At 38.8% G+C, this 18,589-nt stretch overlaps 2 protein-coding genes across 5 annotated transcripts in view; one reads left to right on the top strand and one right to left on the bottom strand.

Annotated features, from left to right (window-relative positions):
• Positions 1–5,989, top strand: part of FBXL13 (F-box and leucine rich repeat protein 13) — a 274,784-nt gene extending 268,795 nt beyond the window's left edge. Inside the window, exon 21 of the mRNA XM_006140783.3 lies at positions 5,428–5,989. Coding sequence (XP_006140845.2) covers positions 5,428–5,614 — 187 coding nt within the window. The 3' untranslated portion in view covers positions 5,615–5,989. The remainder of the gene's footprint in view (positions 1–5,427) is intronic.
• Positions 5,990–10,250: 4,261 nt separating this feature from the next.
• Positions 10,251–18,589, bottom strand: part of FAM185A (family with sequence similarity 185 member A) — a 43,685-nt gene continuing 35,346 nt past the window's right edge. For 3 of the 4 annotated variants that reach the window (XM_014589395.2, XM_006140779.3, XM_014589404.2), the window contains one exon: positions 10,251–10,505. In XM_014589395.2, the coding sequence (XP_014444881.1) occupies positions 10,393–10,505 (113 nt within the window). In that variant the 3' untranslated portion in view covers positions 10,251–10,392. The remainder of the gene's footprint in view (positions 10,506–18,589) is intronic. The other variant, XM_014589400.2, reaches the window with a different exon arrangement.

The raw sequence follows: 18,589 nt of genomic DNA, 5'->3' as shown, positions 1-18,589 counted from the left end.
GAAATGTGAGAATCCTCAACCTGGGAGTTAAGGTTCTTTCCTGCAGGCTGGAAAAATTAGTACTAGAATTAACATTATCGAAGTATAAAATATGGTCCAAGCATGTGGCTTCAGTATGAGTTCTATGGGCCTTGATCACTTGAAGCCTGAGGAAGAAAATTGCTTCTAATCCAAGGCTGTGTGTGTTAAAATGAAACTGGGTCACAGAAGGGGAGAAAAAGTAAAACAGGCATCCCACTGGGCTCAGGCCTGCGGGGGGAGGACCACCAAATGGAGCTGGGTCAGAGAACTAAGGGCAGATCTTTAAAAATTTTTGAAGAGGGCTAGAGACTCAAACCTTCCTGATAGGTCTGGAGATAATTCTGATATGAATATTATTAACCCCAGTTAAAGAAGATACCATGGAGCCAGCCAGTGGCATGGTGGTTAAGGTGACTGGAATCCCACATGGCTGTTTGTGTGGTTTGAGTCCTAGACCTGGAGACCTGAGGAACACACTGGATGCATGTACATGCATGGCCCCAATCCCAGCCGAAAAGTGGAGGAGAAGGGGTTGTGGTATGGCTTTCTCTCTCTCTGTCTCTCGTGTGTGTGTGTGTGTGTGTGTGTGTGCACGCACGAGTGGGTGTGTGTCTCTCCAGAAAATGTATGCACCCTGCGCAACTTGTTATATCATTAGACAAACAACTTTGGGCAAGATTTTAGCAAATTAATAATGTGTTATTCAAAGGAATTTAGCTTCTAATATTTTTTTTCAACTTTTTCTTTCACTTATGATAGAACACATGCACACACACATGAGAGCGAGGGGAAGAAAGATGAGCAACCTCCACAGGGTCTGGTCACACCATGATCATATTCCTCTAGTCCCCCACCTTACTGGATCGTGGGCACTCATGTGTCCCTGACATGTTTCAGGGCTGGAGAAGTGAACTGCATTTGCCATGACTTGGCTTCGCTTAAGCAGCGTGTCACTGCTGCACCACAGAGCTCAGCTCAGAGCTTCTAAACTTTTGATCTCCTGTTGCCAATCACTATTTTTGGGAGATAATATTATTAAACTTCTAAGAAGTGGTATTTTAGGTAGAATGATGCTGGCTATGTCCCCCAAAAGTTTATGTGTGGGACTTGATTGTACTGTCTGTATTGTAAAGGTATTAAGTGAAAACTTAATTCCTTCATGGTGTTCCAGGGATTGAGTTCACAGTGATTCCATTCATAGAAGCAATAGTCTCGTGAATAAATGATGTTTTACAATGAGTTCAACCTCACACAAGAAGGTGTTAGTTCTTGTAAGAACTGGTTGTTATAAAAGAGAGATCAGTCAGGACCGTTCTTTCTCGATGTGCCTGCCATCCTCTGTGCTTCCATCGGCTGTGCCATGGGCCTAGGACTTCGGATTTTCCAGCCACCAGAACCATGGTGAGTTTCAAGCCACTGGGTCCAAGACTCGAACATCAGTCATTATGCCACCTGCTGGCCCTAAGAAAACTACTTTAAACAGGTTAAATGATATGCCCAAGGTTACATAAATAAGAGGCAGAGTCATACTTTGTACCTAGGTCTTTTATTTCTTTGAGAATCATTTACTTAATTTATTATTATTATTTTAAATTTGCTTTAGAGTACATGCACTCACCAGAGAGAGATGAGAGAGAGAGAGAGAGAGAGAGAGAGAGAGAAAGTGAGAAAGCAAGCCACCAAGTCCAGGACTTGAAGTGTTTGGCCATGTGGGAGTCCAGTGCCTTAACCACCACATCACCTGCTGGCCCTGTACCTAGGTCTTGATCATTACTATGCAGCTCTTTTGTCATTAGATTCCATTTTCATGCTTTCTTAAAGCTCTTAAGTTTAAGAGATGAGTAGATGTATGCTCTGTTGTGCCCAATTTACTCCCTGATCATAAGAGCGGCTGCTGATTAACAGCAATCTTTGGTGGTGGTTCCAACACTGCCCTTTCTGCCTACTCAAGAAAGAAGAAGAAAATGAGTAAGGGCAGATAATTTTCCTAAAGGGTTAACCTTGAATTCCTTTTAATTTGTTAAAAAAATGATAACAGTACATTGTTATTACTAACCATCTAATGTGATATTTCACAACTGTTTGTGGCATTGTTTGAAAATCAGTGTTCTATACTGATCCAAAGAAATCTCTCTCATCATGTTACATAATGATGACTAACCACTACCATAGACGGGATCAGTTCCCAAATTGTCTCATACAAAATCTTCAAGTCACTTAGGCCACAGTAAAGTTGAATGTAGTCAAAGGATTCCATAGATTCTCTAAAGAACTTAGAGCACACAAGTGGTTCCTAAATATTAACATACTTCTCCTCAGTAATTCCTAATTCCCATGCGCTGACCATACTGGAGTACTAAGCTACTGAGACATACAGTATGAGTGCACATGAGCACACTGTTTCTGGCAGGAGCATTCAATTTCTACATTTTCAAGTTTCCTAATACTTTTCAAAAGTGCATGTGTCCAAACACAGCTACATAGGATACTGCAATAAAGGACAGGAAAAACTTGCTGGTAGTCACTATGCTCGTCTGTTCTCTTGAGAAGGTCCTAGGGCTTAGAAGAATCAGTTCATGTAAGGATGTCAAAAGCCTTGGGGCCAGCAGATGGCATAGCAGTTACATCCGGGACATGGTGGCTTGAAACTCATGCTGGGAACATGTGCATGTGTGCCCAAGATTCCAGGAGAAGAAAGGAGGTGAAAGGATTGCATCTCCCTGTGTGTGTGTGTGTGTGTGGGGGGGGGTGACTTCTCATTTTCCTTCCCACTGTCCCTGTCTCTCTCTCTTTCCGGAGCACACACACCCTAAAGCAAAATGGTAAGGGCAGTTAAATTCATGAGCTAAGGATTTTCTGAAGGGTGGGAAAGAAGGACATAGTCTACACTAGCATCGAAATTTCTCTAAAAAATAATCCCAGATTTGCTCCAAGTCAGATTCAGATTTTCAGTTTTTTCCCCAGGACCACATTTGTTGTAAAAGTACCTAGGAGTAAAAAAGGCCCTAGAAACATGCCATATTGGAGGAAGGCTGAACCTCCTGGTACTTGAGACTGGGGGAGGATGGGTCTGACACCTGACCTTTGCTCCCCCTCAAGTTTGTAAGTATCACTTCTGGTGGTCATGGAACCCATAATAGTTTCACTGAAGCTAGCTGTGGGTAGATGGAGAACAGTGCTTCCCACTAAGAGCTAAGGTGAGGGGAACAGGAAGCCAAGAAATAAGCACATTTAAGAAATATATACACTTTGGGGCACTTTGACCATGGCTAGGGCTCAATATGCAGCTCACTTTGATTGTGTTCTATCATATTGCATTAATGGGTACTCTCCCTATTTTTCTTATTTAAAATTGATACGCACTATTCTGTTCTATCGGTCTACATGTTTGTTTGTATGCAGGCACCATGCTGTTTAAGTTACTATAGCCTGAGACGGTAACATTCTTAAGTTTCTTTTTCTTGTTATTTTCTCAAATTCCTACTACTTGCTGATTGTTTTAATATCATGATTATAACCTAATGTACCCTGGTTTTTAGCTGACTGAGGAACATATAACCCATTATTTATATATATTCCAAACTGAGCATTCTTATCCTCTTATCAGTTATGTACACTCATAAACTGTCACGCTCTTGAAGTTATAGGTAATGTTACGGTCATCAGGAAAGTCATAACATACTTTTTGTTATAGGTAATGTTACGGTCATCAGGAAAGTCGTAACATACTTTTCCATGTTTTCTATGCAAAAATGCATCATGACTTCCTTGATAACCCAAAACTTTGGTCAATTGCTTGCAAATGTTTTACTCACTAAGACAAACACTTTCTTTTTCTATAGGTCAAGACCATTGTTGTCTCTAACTGTAGTGCTCTTGAAGTACAGTCAACAAAGTAGCCTTGAATCACTATGAATAACTGTGAACTCCCATATGAGTGCTCAGAGCTCTGCTCTTTAGGAGGCAGGGGGCAAGAGGGTGTTGAAAATAGGAACCTAAGAATGCCTCTTCCAGACCAACAAACCAGCAGAAGCCAAGAGAGTTAAAGCACTTCCTTTCCTGGTATATACTGCTGAAGTCCCTAGTTTTACTAGTTACTGATAGGCTTTAGGGAGATACAAAGAAACGTAACATACCCTTAAACAACTTACTACCTTCTTAAGAGGAAAATAACAAAGCTTGAAATTATAAAATATATTATACATTTAATGCCATGAAGCTACATACTGGAAAGATATTAATTCCGTAAATTCTACTCCACTTTCTACAGATGTTCATAGGAGGAAGGGACTGGGTTTGAGTCATTACAAAAGAAGGTAAATTGCTTTGGAGTTTGAAAAATTGATAAAGTTTAGACAGGTAGAGATGGGGTGTACAATGGGATTTTATTGCCCAGGATAGTGTTTAACCCATTTGAAAATGATAGCAGTGTGGGGAACATCAGGCCCAGCACCCACAGCACAACATGGCTTCCTGTCCACAGCTCATGAATTAGAGACATGGATATAGGTCAGCAAGCAGAATTAAGAAGGAAGAACAGAGCTTCTAAACAGAGTGTGGGTTCTGAATGAGTTGCCAAAGAACAGAGGCAAGGGTTTTTTTTTTTTATCTGGGTCAGAGGGGCATTGTACATGCTTGCTTCCACGTGGAACTTGTGCATGCGTTTCCCTCATGGTGGGGGGGGGTCACATGTTGGATGGGTCCAGTTATTTTTCTCCTAATGTTAGAGTGAGTATGAAGGTCAGGAAACTCTCTTTGCCTAAAATCTTTGGGTCATAAAAGACCTTTACCTTCTTCCTGGAATGTGGTGGGACCAGAAAAAAAGGCTGTTTCAGGTCATGCTGACTACGTTAATCATTGAATTTCTGTTGGACGTCTCTGTGGAGCAAGCAGCTATGCTGTTGTGTTTCCTCTCTTAGCTATGACATGATTTCGTTTAGAGCCTATACTCTTAACTGTATTCTTAGAGTCTCTGTCTCCTATCTCACATGGGTTCTTATAAGGCTTTTACAAAGAAGTAGTGGTTAATGGTTACAAGAGTTCTTGTATCATTTTGGGTCCTGGTATGGGTGCCTTTTGGTCCTAACTGTGGCCCTTTGCCACCAGCTATTCTTTTGATAGCATCTTCCATGTATTTTGGGCCTATCTGCTTATCTCACAGTTTTCATTGGGCCCAGGTACTTTAGATGTGTCTGTTAATTTCTGAGCTGACTGAACCAGAGAGCTACTTAGGCTTTGGGACCCCCATTAACAGCACAATTACCCACACCCTCCCTCTAGGCAAGGTAAGAGAGCTCTGAAGTGAATGACTTGTGACAGTGAGTTTTCTAACAACAAATTTGGTTTTAAAATTCTGCACTAGAGATTACTTTTACAACTAGCTAATGGTAATCACTGTTATTACAGGGAGGCAGCTCACAAAATGTCATCTGTAGTTCAGCAACAAGAGTACAGCTCTAACGACCCTCCACCTTGGTTTGGCTATGATAGCGAAGGCAAGCCTCTTTCAGAGGATCTCAATACAACAGTTAAAGCAAACTTGCTATTTTCAGCAATGAAAGAGTCAGCATACAAAATTGAAGAGGAAATATGACCATCAGATTTAAGCAGGAAGAACAAAAAATCTAGAACTTCATCTGTTGCAAGTTTTACTGGCTTGATCTCAATATCAATGTAAACAAGCAGCAAATCATCTGATTCTTATTTCAACGATAAATGTTCCTAAATACATTGTGAGTTCTTCGGTCTAAACAGTCATGATTTTAAAAAGTCAAGTACTACTACTATGTAAATGTCCCACCTAAATTTAACTCTACGAAACCAGTATTTTTGATGTGATTATCAAATCTACAGTTACGCTTACATGAAACAACACTTAGAGATGTGCCTTTTTTCACAAGGAATTTAGAAGGTTCTTCCCCCCCCCTATAGGGCTTGTGCGCTTGCCAGAAAGACAGAGAGAGACAGAGAGACAGAAAGCAAGAAATCACCTCCCAGGGGGATGGCCACGCCGCAATCCCTTCTCCTCCATTCTCCTCTCGGGATCTTGGGCACACACGCACAGGCGCCTGGTGTGAGTTTAAGCCACCGGATTCGGGACTTGAACCGTGGTCGACTACATGGGAGTCCAGTGACATAGCCATTACACCAACTGCTGGTCCCTAGAAGCTTCTCTTTAGAAAGGAAAAGAAAGCAGAGATGGCTATGGAAGTCAGAGTAAGAGTTTGAACCAGGACTTTAAGCATGTAAAGTTTATTTTAAAGGACATAGGCATACATTTGCAAAGGAAACAGGGCTTTCTTACGATTTCCAAACGTTTAATAACAAAAGAGAACTAAATGCCAATAACCTTGGATTCACCTCAACATTTGACTAACAGTCAGGGGTAAATAAAATAGAAACAAGAACTATCCGGAATAGAAAGGATATCCCTGCAGTGTCCAAAAAGATTTCTCTTTAATCAAATTACTGTATGGAGTAATTTCTATACTATGCTATGCCCAAAAATTGCCTCAGTTTTATGCTAGGAGGTATGGCTAATTAGTTGTATATCCACATTAATTTTAATAAGCTTTCATTCATGGATTTTGACCATTATTTTAACACTGATGTTAATGGAGTTCGGGAGAAAGCACGAGTTAGTTCTGATTGCCACAGATAAGCTGGGTTAGTCATAATAGATCAGTCTTTTTACCGTTCCATTTCCTCAGTTACTTTATCTGTTCAATGGAGTTAATTTCTATATTTTGTATCCCACAGTGTGAAGTAAAGATAAAAAGTAAAAATAAAAGATATTAAAGTTATTTTCAAAAGTTTTAAATGGGCTGTACAAAGTATTATTGTAGGAAATGCTACACTAACTACTTTTAATATATTCTGTTCCTTAAGTGATTTTGAAATTCTTTATAAATAAAGTACTATCATTCAGCTGTAGAAAGTTTCCTAGTAGAGAACAGCAGGGTAATCAGTTAAGTAGAAAGTTTCAAGACCTGACCTAAAAGACTGAAGATGACTATTGTAAAGAGTGTGATTTTTAACCATTACGTTGTCGGCAAAGTCATGACATATTTTTCTGCTTTTCTTTGCAAAAGTGCATCATAACTTTCCCGACAACCCAATAAATGTGGAGGTTTCTGGCAAAACTGAAGAGGAAATATGATAGTTTCAAAGCTTTGACCACCCCTATGTGACTCATACACACAACTAGAGAGTCCTGGTAAAGCTGCCTGGGGAAAACCAGAGTAAGAGAAACACACTCTGCTATGTTCTCTAGAAACCCAGCAGGTTGCTCAACTGTCAGAGCTTGCTTCAAAACTCTTTGATTAACATCTTCCTTAGAAATGAGAACAGGAAATGCATTAATTCATTCTGGGAGACAAATTTTATAGCCACAGAAATAAAAAGGGTAGGTATTAGAAAAATGAGCTATAAAAAGGGGACCAATTAGTAGAGTGGACAGGTAAGAACTCTTGGAGTTCTTACTGCAAAGTACTCGAGGTATTCAGGCGTTACTTAGTTCTTTAGGGATTAAGCATTTGATATCTATCTGTATCTGAGAAAGTAAAATATGACAGCGTTTCCTTTTTGTTTGGGACTTAACTATGTGATCCAAATATGTGCAATTCCATTAACAATTTAAATATAGTTGACTGATGTTATGCTCTTGGCCCTTTGGGTTGTTGTTGGCTAAGTTCATTAACTTTATTCTTAGTCATAAAAATGTTTATATAATTCCATGAGAGTGAAGAAATATTATAAAAATTGCCTCATTGCCTCACATTTTCCTTTACCTGATTGTTTAACACACACATCACAACCACATCAAGTATACCAACATGTATCTTTCAAACTTGTACACATTCTAACTTCTTTCTTTCCTTCTCTTTCTTTCTTTCTCTTTCTTCTCTCTTTTTCTTTCTTTCTTCTTCTTCTTCTTCTTTTTTAATTGCCAGAGGGCATATGTGCTCACCAGGAGAGAGTGAAGGAGAGAAAGTATTCCCCCAATGAGGCATGGTCACATTGCAATCCTTTTCTTCCATTTCTTCATCCTGTCAGGATGTGGGGCACACATACACATCTGCCTGGCATGCTTTTCAAGCTGTTGTAGCTGGAATTTGAACTGTAGGTGACCATGTGGGATCTGGCTCCCTAAATATGGTGCTTAACTGCTTTAACTGCTGTGCTATGGGGCTGGCCCAAATTCTGATTTCTTGAAGGGTGAATTAAAAGGAAGCTTTAGACATCCCACAAAACTAACTTAGTTTCATAAGCAAAAAGTCAAAAAACAGCTTAAAGAAATGGAATATTAATGAAAATGTGATTATTATAAATGACAATATTTAGAAAGTTTTATTAAAACTGATTTATCCCAATCATAAAGAAGATAGATCAATTAAGTGTTGAATAATTTTGTTAAAGAACTATGTATTCTTTTTTTTTTTTAGGAGAGGTGTTTGCAATAGGGTGCGTGCGCTCGCCAGAAAGACGAAGAGAGACAAAGAGATAGAAAGCAAGAAATCACCCCTGAGGAGGGGTGGCAACGCCGCAATCCCTTTTCCTTCATTCTCCTCTCGGGATCTTGGGCACACATGCACAAGCACCCGGTGTGAGTTTAAGCCACCAGGTCCAGGACTCGAACCGTGGTCAACTACATGGGAGTCCAGGGACATAGTCATTATGCTAACTACTGGTCCCAAACTATGTATTCTAATATATTTATTATTATTATTTTTTAATTTGACCAGAGACAGAAAGAAAAAGGAAAAGTAAGAAAGCAAGCTGACACATCTGGGATTTTAACAACAGTTGGCCATGTAGGAGTCTAGTGCCTTAACCACCACATCACCTGCTATTGCATAATTTAAATGTTCCACGAGTAGACAAATGAGGTTTAAAAGAAAGAGAATTCATAAAATAACTTTATATAGTACATTGATAAAAAGGTGAAAATCTGATCTTCATATATAAAGCTATAAAATTGTTGAAATTTCTTTACCCTAGCAAAGTATTTCCTAAATTACCAAAAGAAAAAAGAAAAAAATCAGTAGCAACCATTTCACATTTATGATAAATTTTTATTCACAGATTAAATTTACATTGATGCCATAAAAGGTACTAGGAAAACCTGTCATATAAGGGCTATAGTAAATGAATTCTAACACTGCTGCCTCCAATGACCAAATACCATTGTATAATTTCCCCTTGAGTGGAGGTGAAACCTGAATATGATATGATTTCACCTCCAAGATTTCCAAGATTATGTTATGGTATATGGTGAAAAAAAAGATTAACTTGGGTGGGCCTTACCAAATCAGGTAAGCCCTTTAAAAGTGGAGATTTTTCCAGAAATAGTAGTCAGATATTCAAAGTGTGAAAAGGATTCAATGTATCATTTCTGGCTTGATGACAAAGCAGAGTACATGAGAAGGGATGCAGGTGGCCCCTAGAAGCTTAGCATGATTGCTGGCTGACGGTCATACAGTTGCAAGGAACTGGATTTTGCCAATAATTTAATGAACTTAGAAACAGATTTCTAGGGGCCTGCAGATGGCATATCAATTACGTTGCTGAACTCCCACATGGCTGACCGCGGTTCAAGTCCTGGACTTGGTGGCTTGAAACTTACACCAGGCATGTGTGCATGCAGGCCCAAGATTCCAGGAGGAGAATGGAGGAGAAGGGATTGTAGTGTGGTCATCTCCCCCGGGGTGGAGGGGGGCAATTTCTCACTTTCCCTCTCACTGTGTCTGTCTCTCTCTCTCCAGTGAGCATATTGCCCTCAGGCAAAAGTCTCTAAAATAAATAAATAAACAAAAGTAGTAAATTTCTTGGAGGCCAGCAGGTGGCATGGTGGTTTAGGGGCTGGACTACCATATGGCCAACCATGGTTTGAGTCCTTGACCTGGCGGCTTGTTTTCTTGCTTTCCCACTCTCTCCCATGAGTGGACGTGTTCTGTAGTAAATTTAAAAAACAATAATGATAGATAAAATTAAATAAATAGTTCTTAAAAAAAAAAAAGAAGTAAATTTCTCCCCAAAATCTTCAGGGGAGAATTCAATCTGGCCAGCACCTTGATCCTAGCCTTGTGATACTTGCAGCAGACACCCTAGCCATGTAGGGTTCTTGATCAACAGAACCATGAGCTGATGAATGCACACTATTTTTAAGCAGCTAAGTTTATAGTAATATGCTACAGAGCAACAGAAAACAAATAACAAGAGCAAAGTAAGAAATATTCTGAAAAGGACTCATCATTATCCATTTCCAATTTGTTGTTTTCAACCTTTATCTGAACAATGGTGTTTGCATTGCTTTGTAGTCACAGATCTGTTCATCACTGTTAAAAGTCAAAAACACAAATCAAATCATTCTTAGTCCTGCAGTTTCAGGGATTGAAACCAGCTTTGACTTCTAAAACTTACAGAGCCTTTTGGGGCATCTGCCTTAATCCATTTTTCATGTTGGCTTGCTTGATTCATGAGTCCTGAAAAATAAAATTGGATAAAGTTATACCACATAGGCCCTAACAATACATCGCTAAAATTGGAAATCACCTCAGAACTCTAGAAATCTTAGTAAAGGTTGTTTGAGCTGGGAAAGTTGCAAAGAGGTTATCTGAACTTATGTTCCTCTTTTCATTTCAGAACAACTCTAAAAGGCAAGTTACTCTATTTTATTTGTATTGTTTTTACATAGGTTTATAAAGGAGCTTTTCTGAAGTATAACTGACAAAATATGCTACATGCATCTAAAGTATACAATGTAATAACTTTAGACATACGTAAAAATCTATAAAACTATCTCCTCAATCAAGGGTATGAACATATCCATCACTTCTAATAGTGCCCTGTACCCCTTTGTAGTCTTTCCCTCATGCCTGTTAAATCAAATTAAATTTTGGCCTGAGGGTCGGCAGTTGGCATGGTGGTTAAGGGTGCTGGACTCCCACATGACCAGCTTCGGTTCAAGTCCCAGAAGGGGAAGCTTGCTTTCTCACTTTCCCTCTCTCTCTCTTTCTCTCTCTGTCCCTCTCTGGTCAAATTAAAATAAAGAAAGAAAGTTAAATAAAATAATTCTTTTAAAAAATTTTGGCCTGACAAAGCCTCTGTACTTGCCTTGAGTTCTTACCTATGGACCTCAATCTAAATATACGAATAAACTGAAAGCCTAATTTAGGAGTAGGCTTCTGTAACAAATAGCTGAATCACAACCAATCACAGCAACCATGCTTTAGTCAGTCACAGGTGGCCAACTCTCCAAACCATGTTCGGAGAAGGCAAACACCAGGTTGTAACCAATCCAGCTGTTTCTCTATCTCCTTTCTGTCTTATACACACCACTTTCTTTTTTTCTGTCCATAAATGTCTGGACAGGTAACAGGCCCAAAGTTCCTCAAAATCAGTTCTGAGGGCTGCCTGATTCACAAATTGTTCTTTACTGAATTTAACTCTATTAAATTACCCAAAGTTCTCTTTTAATGTGCCCCTCCTGGTCACTCTGCACCCCATCTCCCAGCAATCACTGGTTAGCAGACCCTCTCTGTGCAGTTCACCTCCCTGGAACACTCTCTCTTGTGAATTTGGGGCAGTCCAGATGCTCAGTCCAGTCTCCCACTCAGGGAGTCTGCTGGGCTCTGCTGTGTTACCCCTCTCTGCCCTACAGCCCAGAAACTCTCCCAGGAAACAGGCTGCTACTATCACAGACCTCACCGGTTAGTGTCCCATTTCTAATCTAAATTTTCTCTGTTAGTCAAGGTAATTAATGTGTTATAGCTCCTCCAGAGCCCCTGTGCAATTCTGGATGTAAGAATCTAGTCAAATCAGAACTAAGGACAGTTGTGAACACATGGCTGCAATTCATTATATGAACACTTCCCAAGTCGAATCCAAGTGCACAATTCTGAGAATGATTCTCGTCTTGAGGAAGGTTTTTACCTTTGTTGGTACCATATGATATTCTGTTGAAAAGGTGCCTGTGCCAGATAATCTTTGTGTCAAATGCTTTTCTCAGGCAAAGCTTCTCTCCCCTTCACTCTGATCCTGTCTCTTTCCCAGAACACCGCTGAGCATTGGATGAGTTCCTTTGGAGTTTTCCTTCTATATTTTTAGTATCATCATGACCCTACTACTCATTAGCTTTGATAAATTGGTTAAAATCTCTCTAAAAAGCTTTTCTTTTTCCTTTAACTCTCTATTAATAAGAAGTTCAGCTTCATCAATTTTAAGCTTGTGTTTTTCATGCCTGGGTTGCATTTGGTAGGTCGGAAAGGTTGAGGTACTTTGCACCCGACAGTTTTGCTACACTACAGAATTTCTTAGTAATTCAAATAAACCTGCAGGAAAGAGCTAGAAAGCGTCAGGGTTTTATGTTTGTTTGTTGTTTTGTTCTTTTTTTAAACACCATTTAGCACGAATAAAAAGACATCAACTTTCCTATAAAATTTTACATAGAGAAAAGCTTACAGACTAAGAATATAAAGAAAACATCTTTATATAGTTGTGGAATGTGTTTTAAGCTACATGTTATTAAAATAATCAAATAGTTTTTAAACATTTTCTAAAACAATATATTTTCTAAAACAAAAACAAAGCTAATTTATTATTGAAGAAACAAAAAGTGTGTTTTATAAATTTAATGCAGCCTAGGTGTACAGTTTTTAGCTTTCCTAAACATCTGAGATCTTTTCCTTCGTATGATATTCATCATCTCCCCAACCTGCATTTCTTGCTTATGGAGAAGCTTACTGACCATTTCCTTCTGCAGCAGCAGGAGCCAAACACGAGGCTACTGCTCTTAACAATACGGCACATAAGCAATTTCAGCCTACAGACAATACTCAAAAGGCAAGAGAGTTTATAAACTTCCATTTAGGTTTCTTTAAAATATCCTTCTCCATCTTGTCAGTGATGTACTGAAAGCTCTTTGTGTTTTGGCTTGAATCTATGGAGACGCTATTCTAATTTGTTAAGTTTATAAATCCCTTCCTATAAAAGTCTTGCAACACACATTGGAACTTTGGGTTCCAGAAACCTTCTTCCTTATTTACTTCTCTTTGCCAGTGAAAATCAGACAATGTTTCTTTGACTGAAAAATGGGAAAATGACTATCCTATGCAATGTAGCTTCCATTAAATGGGAGGAAAGTTTTCTTAGGACATGTTTTTAACACTGCCATCTTCTCTCCAAAGGCCTGCTCAGATCCACCCCAAAAGAGTAATGCATTGATTAACAATGGGGGTATATTCTGAGAAATGTGTCATTAGTGTTTTGCTATCATATAAATATCATAGAGTGTACTTAGACAAACCTACGTAGTGTAGGATACATGGCATATTCTAGTGCTCCTCTAGGCTACAAACCACACAGACTGTAACTGTAGTGAATACTATAGGCAATTATAATACTATAGTATTTACTTATTCAAGAATATCTATACCTAGAAAAGGTACAGTAAAAATGTGGCATAAACAATAATAAATAGTACACCCGGTATCAGGCACTTACTTGAATGGAGGTAGCTCTGGGTCAGTCAGTGAGTGGGGAGTGAATGTGAAGGCCCATGACATCACCCTATGTATACTTTATAAACACTGTACACTTAGGCTGCATTAAATTTATAAAACATATTTTTTCTTTCTTCAATAATAAGTTAGCTTTCTATAATGTATTTGTTTTAGAAAATGTCTAAAAACTATTTTATTCTTTTAATAACATGTAGTTTAAAACACATTGCACAACTATATAAAGATGTTTTCTTTCTTTTTCTTTCTTTTTTTTTTTTTTTGAGAGGTTTTCGCTATAGGGCACATGCGCTTGCCAGACAGACAGAGACATAGAGACAGAAAGCGAGAAATCACCCCCCAGGGGGATGGTAGGCTACTGCTCTTAACAATACGGCACATAAGCAATTTCAGCCTACAGACAATACTCAAAAGGCAAGAGAGTTTATAAACTTCCATTTAGGTTTCTTTAAAATATCCTTCTCCATCTTGTCAGTGATGTACTGAAAGCTCTTTGTGTTTTGGCTTGAATCTATGGAGACGCTATTCTAATTTGTTAAGTTTATAAATCCCTTCCTATAAAAGTCTTGCAACACACATTGGAACTTTGGGTTCCAGAAACCTTCTTCCTTATTTACTTCTCTTTGCCAGTGAAAATCAGACAATGTTTCTTTGACTGAAAAATGGGAAAATGACTATCCTATGCAATGTAGCTTCCATTAAATGGGAGGAAAGTTTTCTTAGGACATGTTTTTAACACTGCCATCTTCTCTCCAAAGGCCTGCTCAGATCCACCCCAAAAGAGTAATGCATTGATTAACAATGGGGGTATATTCTGAGAAATGTGTCATTAGTGTTTTGCTATCATATAAATATCATAGAGTGTACTTAGACAAACCTACGTAGTGTAGGATACATGGCATATTCTAGTGCTCCTCTAGGCTACAAACCACACAGACTGTAACTGTAGTGAATACTATAGGCAATTATAATACTATAGTATTTACTTATTCAAGAATATCTATACCTAGAAAAGGTACAGTAAAAATGTGGCATAAACAATAATAAATAGTACACCCGGTATCAGGCACTTACTTGAATGGAGGTAGCTCTGGGTCAGTCAGTGAGTGGGGAGTGAATGTGAAGGCCCATGACATCACCCTATGTATACTTTATAAACGCTGTACACTTAGGCTGCATTAAATTTATAAAACATATTTTTTCTTTCTTCAATAATAAGTTAGCTTTCTATAATGTATTTGTTTTAGAAAATGTCTAAAAACTATTTTATTCTTTTAATAACATGTAGTTTAAAACACATTGCACAACTATATAAAGATGTTTTCTTTCTTTTTCTTTCTTTTTTTTTTTTTTTTGAGAGGTTTTCGCTATAGGGCACATGCGCTTGCCAGACAGACAGAGACATAGAGACAGAAAGCGAGAAATCACCCCCCAGGGGGATGGTCACACCGCAATCCCTTCTCCTCCATTCTCCTTTCGGGATCTTGGGCACGCACGCACACGTGCCCGGTGTGAGTTTTAAGCCACCGGGTCCGGGATGCGAACCGTGGTCGACTACGTGGGAGTCCAGCGACATAGCCATTACGCTAACTGCTGGTTCCCAAGATGTTTTCTTTATATCCTTATTCTATAAGCTTTTTTCTATGTAAAATTTTATTTATCTTAAAGCTTTTTTATTCAAAACTAAGACACAGACTTTAGCCTAGGCCTAGACATGACCAGGACCATCAATATTACTGTCCACCTCCACATCTTGTCTCATTGGAAGGGTTGCATTGAACAGTACAATAGTAAATCAAGCACAAGAGAAAATGGTGTAGTCAAGAAACAAAGTAAATAAATAGGTGTATGAGGCTACTGCTGGCATAACATGGCAGTGTTTTATAGTAAACTTTTAAAATATGATTAAGTAGAAGTACACACTAAAATAACAACAAATATGTAGTTACAAATATGTAAACCAGTAACAGAGTTATTTATTATCATTACTGAGTAGTATGTATTATACTTGTATGTACTATGCTTTTTTTCAAAAAAGAATTATTTATTTAATTTTATGTATTCATTCATTTAATTTGACCGGAGAAACACAGAGAGAAAGAGATGGCGGGAGTGTGAGAAAGCAAGCCACCAAGTCCAGGACTCAAACCGTGATCAGCCATGTGAGAGTGTCCAGCGCCTTAACCACCACACCACCTGCTGGTCCCGGTACTGTGCTTTTTATACAGCTGGCAGCAGAGTAGGTGTGTTTCCACCGGTATCACCATGAATACGTAGGTGATGCACTGTGCTATGACCTAATCACAGCTATATCAGTAGGCAGTGGGAATTTTCAGCTCGATTATAATCTTTTGAGATCGCCACCATATAGTGGTCTGCCCTTGACAAATGTCATTATGAGGCACAAGATGATATATGAAGTTCCACATTCTTTTTATCTAACCCCAAATGCACTTGATCTAATTAATATACAGTAGTTATACACAAAGGACTTCAAGGGACAATTTGCCAAATTTAATTTTCTTGTTTAAAAGTAGGATTAAAATTTAAAGTAAGCTGCTTCTCACCTCCCTCTCCTAATCTTATGATAGAGAGACTTTGTTTACGTTTGGCTCAGAAGGATACTTCTGCAGCTGCCAGAGAAGCAGATTCAACCTCAGTGCACCAGGCTTGAAGAATTTGGTTTTACATTACAAACACTACCAATCTCCCACTAGGCAAGCACCATCCTAAATATTTTAGAGAGGTTTGAGAGATATAAGATATGCCAAAGCCCTCACAGAATTCACCAGCTGGGTAGAAAGATAATCACACACTTATGAAATGATATAAAAATAATTACTAAGAAATTTTATTTTTTAATTAACTTAATTAATTTACTATAATTATTTTATTTATAATTTTTACTTATTTTTTTATAAATAAAACCTTTAACACTACACACAGTTCCGTGATAAATATTTTAATTTTTCAACAGTACCCTAGACACTGAGCAAGTATACAATGAATCAGTTCTGCCCAAGAAATAATCTTATAGAAACTTCCTCAGATCTTTTTCTTCTGCCCTTTTTTCTCTTCCTCTCTCCTTTTTCTCCTTCCCTGTCTTCCTCTTCTTCCCTTTTATTTTTTAATTTGCTAGAGGGTGAGTGTGCTTGCCTGAGGGTGCATACTCACCAGAGACAAAAAAGAGAGAGAGAAAAAACACCCCCCAAATGGGCATGGCCATGGTGCCATCCCTTCTACATTTCTCCATCTTGTGGGGATTTAGGGCATGCACGTATATGCACCCAGCATGATTTTTAAGCCACAGTTTGGGATTCAAACTGCGTGGCCATGTGAGATGCTCCCTTAACCATCAGGCCACAGGCCTGCCCCCCTTTCCATTTTAATTTCTTATTTTGAAATATAGACTCATAAGAAACTGCAAAAATCAAACAGGAAGGTCCTGTACACCCATCACTACTATCCCTAGTAGTGACATCTTATCAAAACAAGGTAATTGGTTGGCAAGGTACAATTAATGAAACAATTAATAACCCTACTTTGATTCCACATATTCATTTTTTGGTTGTGACATTTTATCACATATATAGATTCATATACTCATCAATGTAATCAAGATACAGAACTGTTCTGTCACCACAAAGGAATCCATTGTGATGTCCCTTTAAAGTCATACCCTCTTTTCTCTTTCTCTAACCTTCAAGCATCACTGATTTGTTCTCCACTTCTACAATTCTGTTATTTCAACAATGTTCTATAACCATTCATCTCTAAAAAAATATGGAAGTTACTTCTTCTTCTTTTTTTTTTTTTTTTTTTTTGCTATAGGGTGCGTGTGCTTACCAGAAAGACAGAGAGAGACAGAGAGACGGAAAGCGAGAAATCACCCCTTGGGGGGATGGTCATGCTACAATCCTATCTACTCCATTCTCCTCTTGTGATCTTGGGCATGCACATACACATGCCCGGCGTAAATTTAAGCTACCAGGTCTGGGGCTTGAACCATGGTCGACTACATGGGAGTTCAGCGATATAGCCATGACGCTAACTGCTGGTCCCTTGAAGTTACTTCTTGGTCTTGACCATTACAAATAAACCTGTAAATATTTGTGTACAGGCTTTTGTGGGAACATCGTTTCATTTCTCCAGAATAAATGCCCAGGTCTGTAATTGCTAGGTCATGTAGTAGTTTCATGCTCAGTTTTTGTCTTTTGCGTTTTTGTTTTTGTTTTTGAGAGAATTTTGCTATAGGGCGCGTGCACTTGCCAGAAAGACAGAGACAAAGAGATAGAAAGCAAGAACTCACCCCCCGGGGGGGATGGCCACGCTGCAATCCCTTCTCCATTCACCTCAAGGGATCTTAGGCACACATGCACACAGGTCTAGTGTGAGTTTAAGCTATTGGGTCTGGGATTCGAGCCACCACCGCCTACATGCGAGTCCAGTGACATAGCCAATACACTAACTGCTGGTCCCACTTTACTCAGTTTTTAAAGAAACTGCCAGAATTCTGTGGCAGCTATAACATATTAAATTCCTACCAGTGATGTAGGAGAGACCAGGCTTCTCTGCATCTTTGACAGCATTTGGTATTATCAGTATTTTTTATTTTAGCCATTCCAGTAAATATGTAGTCTCATTCTGGTTTTAACTTGCACTTCCCTAATGGCCAGTAATGGTGAACAACTCGTTTTGAGTCTTTACCAATGTATATCTTCTATGGTTGCACTGTTTCTTAAATCTTACATGATTAAACTCTTAGGCCCATAATCCTGTTTTCTTCACTACTGGGGAGAGTTCATTCAGGGTCAGGGCTTGGCTAGGGTTTAATATTTCTTGAATGACCAAAATAAATACAAAAACAAACAACTGAGAAATAAACCCACACACATCACAAACATAATTCATAGTGACTTAAGAATGATGCTTGCATTTGGGAACCAGCAGTTAGCGTAATGGCTATGTCGCTGGACTCCCACGTAGTCGACCGCAGTTCGTGTCCCAGACCCGGTGGCTTAAAACTCACGCCGGGCACCTGTGCGTGC

The sequence above is a fragment of the Tupaia chinensis genome, unplaced genomic scaffold (genome assembly GCF_000334495.1).
Source record: "Tupaia chinensis unplaced genomic scaffold, TupChi_1.0 Scaffold000044_1, whole genome shotgun sequence".
In the NCBI taxonomy this organism is placed as follows: Eukaryota; Metazoa; Chordata; class Mammalia; order Scandentia; family Tupaiidae; genus Tupaia; species Tupaia belangeri.
Note: the sequence above shows the minus strand (reverse complement) of the source record. Positions and strands in the feature narration are given on the sequence as shown.